The sequence below is a fragment of the Misgurnus anguillicaudatus genome, chromosome 15, assembly GCF_027580225.2.
Source record: "Misgurnus anguillicaudatus chromosome 15, ASM2758022v2, whole genome shotgun sequence".
Lineage (NCBI taxonomy): Eukaryota > Metazoa > Chordata > Actinopteri > Cypriniformes > Cobitidae > Misgurnus > Misgurnus anguillicaudatus.
Window position 1 is genome coordinate 29,783,965 of NC_073351.2, and position 9,814 is coordinate 29,793,778.

A 9,814-nucleotide genomic window follows, 5' to 3' on the forward strand; every position below is an offset into this window, starting at 1 on the left:
ATTGAAAAGGCCGCCCACGCTAATTGATACAGCCTGACCACCTCAGATCTCCTGAAGTCTAGCTGATTGATGTCGTCCCTTAGGATTTGCCCTTTTCCGGTGGGTCTCCTACCTTTTAGGGTGGAAAAGGTGTTTGTGCGGTTCCTCAAGGTCCCAGCGTTGGCATTCCCGTCCGCTCTCCGTGTGGTCCATGGGTCCACGATAGCTTTCTCCATTACATGTTGTACATTCCACTATGGATAAGTAACATGCCTTGTAAGAATGTTAACCAGGAAAACCAGACCAAAAAGATTCCAGCTGAGCTGCATTAGGATGTTTGTAGAGCATAACTCAAATGGCTTGAACTCTGGGTTTCATGTTAAGAATGCGACTCTGTCAGAATACTGTTAGTACATTTGCATGTTACTTATGCGTAGGCCAAACACAAAAGATTAATGACTTCTGGGAGTGTAATCATATTAATCTTAAAAATGAGCAATTATGAGACATATGTGACCCTAATATGTGGTAAAAATAAATCATCTGACACCTCAATTTATCCGGCAGGCGTACCACCCATTTAACCCCAACGGTATATTGCAGCTTCTAACAGTTTTTGTATAATGAAAGGTTAAAGCGATGTGTAATTATTATTACAGAACTTAGTAAGAGCTTAGTCACTACCGGACCGAACCAAACATCACAGCAGATGGGGGTCACCACAGCCAGAGTGATGTCTCTAAAGCCTGTTATTACTTGTACAAACTGCAGTATTAGGAGCACATTGCCGTACCAGAAACAGATGTTAATGCCAGACACTTTCACCAAATCATTGTGTGTGTGTTTATGATTATAAAAAAAAAATCGCAAATTGCTTTATATATGTGACAAATCGCTTTATTGTTTCATTATCTTTGTAAGTCGCTTTGGATAAAAGCGATATTTCACCCTACAACTTTCAAAACAGACAAGAGACTCTTTTTTGTTGATCTGATTGTTATCTCTACCGAAAGCCCCTCTTTATTTAAGTGGCTCTCTCAGCCGATTTGAAAATCCCCAGGCAATCAAAACACTTTCGTTCTTCTGCAAAAGATTAAGTTTTAAATCCAATTTAAGCAAATGCAATTCACATGAGAAAGAAGTTCTTAATAGGCTAAATAACTATATAGTGCTATATAGTGCAACAATAACTATAGTGCTAGTTGTTCTCGCTCATGCTCAACCTTTCCTGTGTTAAAACGCAAATACATAGGGAAGAGGAAAAAAATCACACACCTCTTTGTCAACTCAGTTTCCTAAGTCTCCTAAGAGCAATGATATTAAAGAGCCCCTATTCTCTTTTTCATGATTTTACATTTACATTTCAAGTGTGTGTTAGTACATGTTAAAGATCTGCAAAGTTACAAATCACAAAGTCTACAAAGACACGAGTTATTAGCTGGGTTTCCATTAGGGATGCACCGAATATTTGGCCACTGAAAATTTTCAGCCGAAAATGGCCCAAGAGCATTTTCGGTTTTTCGGTCGAAAGACTTTTATCACCGAAACAATACGGCCGAAATGTTGTGATGACGCCAACAGAAACAGCGACATGCACATGCTTGACTGAAGCAACATCTGTGGTGTGGACGTATTTAACCGCAAAAGGCGCTAAAGTGAGCAGCTTTCTGCAGGCACAGACGCACATGCGGTTGATGTGTCAGACGTGATCGATCAGAACTCTTGATGTGTAAACTTCAGAGAGAGTTGCGCTATTGTGTCTCATACTGTCCATTAACATACATTTGGTGAAAAAAGCAACGTTTTATGCTGCGCTGTTTGGGATTCACCCTCGGTCCCTGTGTGCGCACGCGTTTAAGGGCACTCAGTAGCGCATACAGGAGACGCGTTTCAAAAAGCAAGCGAACATAAAATCTTTCTGTTATTGACAGGGCACATACAAACAAAATGATCTCCACAGTATTCTTTTTCTAATAAAAACATTTGTTTATGTCTTAAGTGTATGTAAAGATTACAGTCAGAAACCAGTCTGTTTTATAAATGTTTGGAATGTCTTTATTTGTTATTAAATTTTTCGCACACCCTTTTTGCTGATCCGAAAAATAACTCAAAAACTGTAATGTGATCCGAACTGTGAGTTTTGTGATCCGTCTAGTAAAGTTAGTACATAGTGATAGCCATAAATGCAATAGTACTAATAATTGGCATAATAATTTCTTTCAGTGTTTCGGTTTTCCGCCTTGGTTTCCACTTTTTCGGTTTTCGGTTTTGGCAAAGATTTTCATTTCAGTGCATCCCTAGTTTCCATCATCCCAATTTTATGCTCATTTTGAAGTATCGCATAAGAAACGAATGATGGAAACGGCAAATTTCAGATAAAAATTTCTTAATTTCTAAACTTTTTTACGCTCGCTTGAGGTGGTTTTTGAGTAAATGCGAATAATGGGAGATGGCAATGCATTTGCAGAATAAATTCTGATGTAGCGAACATTAAACCCACGTGACTGACCATCTAGCTGTATCAGCTGATTGTCTTTACCATATATGGGGCTCAACGTCATCTTAATCTCCTTGCTGCTAGTGCCTGCATTAAAAATTGTGCATTTCTTCTTTTGAGCACAGCATTCAGTTTGGCAATTACAAGCGAACACGATGTTGGAGACCACTGAGACGGTATGTGGAAAATAATGTGTTTTTAACCATAAACACATTTCACAAAATACACCAAATAACTTTTAGAAATGTCATAGGGGATCTTTAAATGGAGAATAAATAAAGAATTGGTAAAGTCTGCTTTTAGATTTTTCTCTTGAATAGTAGGTCATAGGAACATCATTTAAAATATGTCCCCTCTAAAGTTTCAAAAGTTGTCTCAAGCATCTTTGTCCAATATACTAAAGTCTGCAATCAAGACTGCAATATGGATGTGTTTTTCATCACATTCTATCCAAGAATGAATTGTAATCTTTGCTATTATTTGAACAACTGTCTTAAACAATAGCATTTATAATGAAGTCAATAGCATATAGGAAGGCGCAGACTCACCCTCCGAGCATTGTGGGATGCTGCAGTCCTGGTGGCGTATTCTGGGGTCTGTAGTAAAGCACCAGGGCCCTGTTGTAGTGTTGTCTGGATTACGACACAAGTTCTCACTCAGATCTCTGTGCTTGTGCCTCTTGGGTAAGAAACTGATGGAAAGAAGTAGAGAAACATCAAAAAGACTGAACTCAGATCCATCACAAACATACCAGTTGAAAGACCTGCATGTTAAAATTGAGACATTTTTATGTTTGCCATTGGTTGGACAGCCAAGGAGTAAATTTGAGCTTCGCAAAAAGTATAGTTTATTTGACTCATATGTATACACAGACGTTCGGTGAATGCGCATTGCAACAAAATGCCATCCATCTCCTTAGCAACATCCTACATTCTCCTGTACGCCCAGACATGACCTATAGTAAGCGTAAAAAGTATGCACGCTTACAAAAATTCGACGGACTGAACTAAACTTCTAGCTTTAAGGGTTCAGTAACAGGTGTTCCAGCAGGAAAAGTTGGTAATGTCTCAATTCGTTAGAATAAAACTTTTTGTTGGCTGTCTTTGGAACTGTACATAAAAGCACTGTTTATTTGTTTAGAGGTAAAACTTTTTCAAGTGCACCTTTACAGGAAGTCAGGATACTTTTCTCCAAAAATCTTTTATCCATGGTTATAAGATTTGTACTCCGTTAATAAATTGATGCCTGTAGCCAAACAGTAATTATCTTTTGTGTATGCCTCTGGCATTCATAACATAAATTAACCAAGTTCACAATGAATGATGAACAAAGATAAACTAGCAATCTTTTACAAATTATGTGACCTACAGGCCTGTGTGATATTTTGGGACGTTTAGGTCCAGTGGTTTTCAGCTGATAAAACATGTCTGTGATGTTTCAGAGTCAAGCATATCAAAAGCTGGCTTTAAAACAGTAGCGCTGTCCATTAGAGATATAATGAGTGAAAGAAGAGAGAAAAATTGGACAAGGGAAGTTAAAAGCATATGTTTCAAAGACTACAAAAGGTAACATTTAAATTTAGTGTATAAGCTTTTTTACACAGCAAAAATCTAAATTCACTATGCAACTATGCAGTTTTAAGCATCCCTTATGAAGTCCGTAATGAACCCTTATCAAAAACTCATTATGCGTTAAAAATCGTATGTTTGCTCTGCTTTCACTCAAACTCCCACTTGTTCACTAACCCTTAATTCCTCTAAACATGACATTTGCTCCAGCGCTCCATACAAGTTCTGATTTTTTATTTTTTTAATTTGAGTCAACAAATCTATTGACAAAACTTGATTTAAAATGTTTATGTGTAGGGATTGTACAGAAATATCAATTTTTGGTTAAATGAGTACGGAAGTAATTGTCTGAACGTTTTTGGCCCTTGGAGTTCCTGTCATTGACCTAATTGTCTCCACAGTGCTCCAGTCCAGAAGCGTGAACTCTCGAATAAGTCAATCATGTTGAATAAACCTGTGCATTCATTAGCATTTGAGATTAATGGAGATTTTTACAACTCATGTAGCCTGTTTTGCCTTTAGCAAACCAATAGTAAAATATGTGCATACATGAAAAAACTAAAACATACCAAAGAGACCTCAACAACACTCCAGAGGATTTTGAGAGCAACCAGAAAAATACAAATAGTAGGTAATTGAGTTTAATTACCCGTAGAGAAAAACCAAATGAAGAATGAGAGAGGAAGAGAGTGAGTGAAGCACTTACTTGTGTTCATGAGGAGTTTTTGAATTCCAGAGTTGACACTGGACTCCATATTTCGTCACCGATCTCTTCCCTTTGTAGTTCAATCCATTGCCAATAATACACTCTTTCATAAAGTCTACAGGATGACAAGTGTACAACAATCTTTTAAAAAAATAGGTTATAAAAATATTGTCTTTTTCATACTAAAAAAAATATTTCTTTAAAGGGACACTTTTGATTAAAATAGGCTCATTTTCCAGTTCCCCTTTTGGAATACATTCAGCCGATATCTGGTTCTGGCGGTACCACTTTTAGCATAGCTTAGCACAATCCATTGAATCTGATTAGACCATTAGCATCGCGCTCAAAAATGACAAAGAGTTTCTATATTTTTCCTATTTTAAACTTGACTCTTCTGTAGTTACATTGTGTACTAACTTCTACTAAGACCAACAGAAATGTAAAAGTTGCGATTATCTAGGCCGATATACTCTCATTCCGGTGTAATAATCAACGACTTTGCTGCTGGAACATGGCTGCAGCAGGTGCAATGATATTACGCAGCGCCCGAAAATAGTCCCCAGTTATTTGAAAGTTACCAAGGGGACTATTTTCGGGCGTTTAAGTTTAAAATTTGAAAAATATCAAAACTCTGGTCATTTTTGAGCACAATGCTAATGGTCTAATCAGATGTAATGGATTATGCTAAGCTATGATAAAAATGGTACCGTCAGACCCGGAGATCAGCTGAATGAATTCTAAAATGATAAAAATCAAATGTTTAACTCTAGGGGAGCTGAAAAATTAGCATATTTTCAAAAAAAGTGGATTATCCCTTTAAAGCTTCTTTGCTACCATGCACATTGTAGAAAAAAATAGAAATAAACTATTTTAAAGATATACATGCATGAACACAAAAACGGTCATAAAGATGGACATACAGTAGATTTAAATAGAAGACAGCCGTGCACAAAAAGTCCCAAAAGAAAAATCTGACTTTTCTACAAAGTCACGGGCAAAATAATTTTGCACTGTCATGTCACATTGGTGACAGATTGAGGGAATGTGTGTATGGACAAAGTGTGTGCTTACATGAGTGTGTCATCATCACATGGACACTGATCTCACATTTGTTCACACTGAAATTCAATGAATGGTGCTTGGCTAAGGTTTGAGAGCAGCTCTTTATATTATAAAACCCCACAGTAATGGATCATGCCAGCATAAGCTCCACTTTTACATGTGCTGAAACTGAGATTTAAAAAGATTCAAACACTTACAGTGTACAGATAAAGAAATGTTACCAATCCATATATAGTTTTCAAGACTAAAGCACCAGAATTTTGGATAGTGCAAGAGACACCAGACTAACACTAGTATACTGTTTGACAAAAAAGCTGTCATATTGCCTGTTTCTAATTAGGGTTCCTAAAATTGACATCTATAATCTAAACAGAATGATATTTAAGTTATAAAATGAACCAGAGATCAGCAGACATAACATTAGGGATCTTTTACCTTTTTTCTCATAGAGGTCGAAGTTGAAGTCATTCTCTATCCGGACGCCAACAGTGAGGCTGTCGTACGACAGCAATTGACACTTTGTACTTTTCTGATCAAAGATGAATGCTCTGCGAAGACATATGGCAGACATATTAATATTATGCATATGAAGACAAAGAGATTTTTATCAGGATGACAAAACTGACTGTGACATCAACAGCCAAACTTAGGCTGCATATAATAAAGGTTCTTTTATTGCATCGCTGTGACAAACCATTTTTGCCACTTTTATTTTTTTTAACAGTGTAATATCCTGCTGTCCAATATTTTTTCTGTTAAAGTCACATGATACTTCCACAAAAACAAGCAGTAGTGCTAAATGCCAACTGTCATGCGACATTATGCAATATGTATGAGGGGCACATTTTATTATTATGCAGAAGTAGCGAGGGGTCATCGACTTAAAACATCAAAATAGGAAACAGTTGGACTGCTGATCTGCGATTTCCACTGACGAGATATATTCTGCTTCCAGGACTGTGTTCTACCACACAATTAGCCAATCCGATACTATTTCAAATAAAAATACATATGAAAAGATGTAAACTAGAAGTGTGCATCTTTTATTTAGACCTTCAGTATGTTCGTGACTGAGTGTGAGGTGGGGCATCTCTGTGCGTTGACCTTTGCAAACCTCAGTACCTGCAAGTGAATTGGAGCTTCCTGTTGCGAGTGCAACGACGTGCACATTTTCCCACGCTCATCTTGCGGCCTTTGGACATGTAGGACAAATCGGGTGGCGTCACCAGACGCACGCCATCGGTTTTCTGGTAGTCTTGCAGGGCATGCCTTTTAGTTTCTGCCACACAAAACACAAATGAATGAGGGAAGTAACCGTCAAATCCAAACATCTGGCTTGAAACAGGTGGCTCTTGATTTTACCGCTATTAATAAAAGACTCATTATAGGTCTCTCAGGAGAGACTATGAAAAACCATATTGCATAAAAAGGAAACTGAGATGATGAAATTGCAAATTTACTTTTGCTAATAAAGCCAGTGGAGAGAAAAATGTGTTAATTAAAATGAATCCTGTTTGTGTAAGTAGACGGGCATCAATCACTGCCTAGGATCGTAACACGGGCAGATGACTTTATAAACCAATGGGAATCAGCTCTGATCCTGCTGCACAGCACCAAATATTCTGTCTATCCTCCAACGGTCAGCTGCAGCGGTAAGAGTTGTCTGTCTAGCACATGGTTGGACAGCACAGATTTCATGACAACACAGATCATGTTGTAAGACCAGACACAAGCGTGCTTTCTAATGTGAAACAAGTACTCAGACAGTCATGCTCTTTGAAGACTACAGCTTCAGTCAAGATGTATAAACATCTATTGATGAAAACACTGTACAGGACAGATTAAGCAACAGGATACAGTAAGCATTTTCAGAACTTTCCATTTACTTTACAATCCTTGCATGCAGCTGACACTGCACTTCAGTAACATCCAATTGCTAAAATAGCAATTGCATTAAAGCATGACTTTTGTCATTAACCTAAATTTCCATGTGAATTTTGTATGTAAAGCCCCCACTGTCACACAGGTTATTCTCTTATGACTCAGCAAAGGTATTACTATTCCATTATACAGAATATTGTTGTATATAACAGTGTCACTAAAGTACTGTTGATTAGAATAGATATGACAATATTAGCCTATTTCTAAGATATTGTGCAATAAATCTGTTTTTGTTTCTCTGTGAATTTTTATTGGCCATACAGAAGCCAAAGAGCTCTGTCACTTCATCTAAGTCTCACTTAAACTACATGCACATCGTCCATGACTCATTTATCCAGATGTTTTACAAAGAAACGGCCCACTCAACCTGAATGTCAACATCTGTGAAGTTTTACTTTGTAAAACACAATGTAATGCCTGGAAACTGTGACGTTTAATTGCAACATAATGTTATTGTGATACATAAGCCATAAACACGAACTGCAGAATGCTGGGAAACAATAAAGCATTTAAAAGCTTAATACCATTTAAAGATGTTAATACTAGAGAAAAATTTCAAAAATTCCCTCAAAAAGTATCATGCATAGTACACCGAATCATGTTTGACTTGAAACAAAATCCATGCTGTAAGCTCGCGCACAGAAAGCGCGCTCCTGCTGCAGATCTCCAGAACACGGTTACAATAATTAAGCACGGTTACCATGGTTTTTATTAAAAGACGTGAGATTTAAGTTGAAACTACTAAACCTTAAAAAACTAATATTGAAGTCACTCTCTCAAAAAGTATTTAAAACTGTCAATACAGCATATTATAATATTTTATTATACGTCACCTTTGAAAATGTCTTTAATTGTAGCAGTTACAATAACTTAACAACAGTAAATGTTACACAGTTTTATTTTATATTTGCTATACTACATCATCCTGGTAAGTTATATCACAACGGTGTTCTTTAACTGGACACCGATGTTCCCCCCAAAAACTTACCTGAGTAAACCAAAACGGCCACACAGAGCAAAATTTTGTAAATCCACATGTCGCTTTGGAGAGGTTAATGTGAACCCCAATGAATGATGACAGAAGTCTTGTTGCTTTTCCTCTTTATAAATAAGAAAGTGATCACTCTGCAGCTGAGGAAACGCGGACAGTGAGTGAGCGCGCGCAGTACTAACTGACTGACTGACTGAAGATCAGCGCGAGCTCAGAGACTACCTCACGCACCCCCTCCCCTTCCCCTCAACCCTTTTAAAGAGTCCCGCCGATGTCCATTCCTCCACATATTGTCATCATCGTCACACATTATTGCATCCTGATCGACACTGAGGGTGTTGAACCCATCCGGGAAGTTAAGTAAAAAATGCTTTATTTTTGTTGACCGGTGATGAAGAGACGTCACTGCTGTCTATCTACCCGGACGCTGTTCGGAAATAAAGTTGTGAATTGATAAACTTTGGGTCGCACTTTGTTTTACTTTGTGAGACGAGATAACGTCGTTTACATTTCAATATAGGCCTATACTAATTACTTCTTAAAAAAATGCTGTGATCGTTCACACGTTTTATCATTTCAGTTCCAAAAATTACCATGTAACCACAGTCAATGCTAAAACACCCCAGTTATCACAAATTGATTTATGATGGTTTTGTAGTGTTCTCTGCTGAAACCAACATAGTTAAAAAGTCCAACATAGGCTATGGTACATTATTTGGTAATATCATGTTTTTTTGGGCATAGCCCTGCAGCATCAAACCAGCATGGACTATGGGGATTATGCTGGTCTATGCTGATTTGACACTGATTTAGCTGGTGGTCACCATACCAGCCCCAAACACAACATAATGCTGGGTCTTGATATGAGCAGCATGGAATGCTGGTGCTAATGCTGGTTTGGTGCTGGATTAGCTGGTGCTGATGCTGGTTTAGCTGGTGTTCACTAGCAAACCAGCACCAAAACACAACATATGCTGGTATGCTGTTTTTTTCAGCAGGGAGCCTTACTGACGAAACCAGCTGAAACCAGGATAAGCTGGTGAGTTGGTTTTTGCTTGTCTCCCAGCTTG

The 9,814-nt window shown here is 37.8% G+C and overlaps 1 protein-coding gene across 1 annotated transcript in view; it reads right to left on the bottom strand.

The window, feature by feature from the left end:
• Nucleotides 1–8,985, bottom strand: part of hgfb (hepatocyte growth factor b) — a 32,763-nt gene extending 23,778 nt beyond the window's left edge. The window contains exons 1-6 of the mRNA XM_073853752.1: nt 8,742–8,985; nt 6,935–7,091; nt 6,248–6,360; nt 4,751–4,865; nt 3,025–3,167; nt 113–233 (exon numbers count right to left, since the gene is read on the bottom strand). Of these exons, the coding sequence (XP_073709853.1) occupies nt 113–233; nt 3,025–3,167; nt 4,751–4,865; nt 6,248–6,360; nt 6,935–7,091; nt 8,742–8,790 (698 nt within the window). The 5' untranslated portion in view covers nt 8,791–8,985. The remainder of the gene's footprint in view (nt 1–112; nt 234–3,024; nt 3,168–4,750; nt 4,866–6,247; nt 6,361–6,934; nt 7,092–8,741) is intronic.
• Between the last annotated feature and the right edge of the window lie 829 nt (nt 8,986–9,814).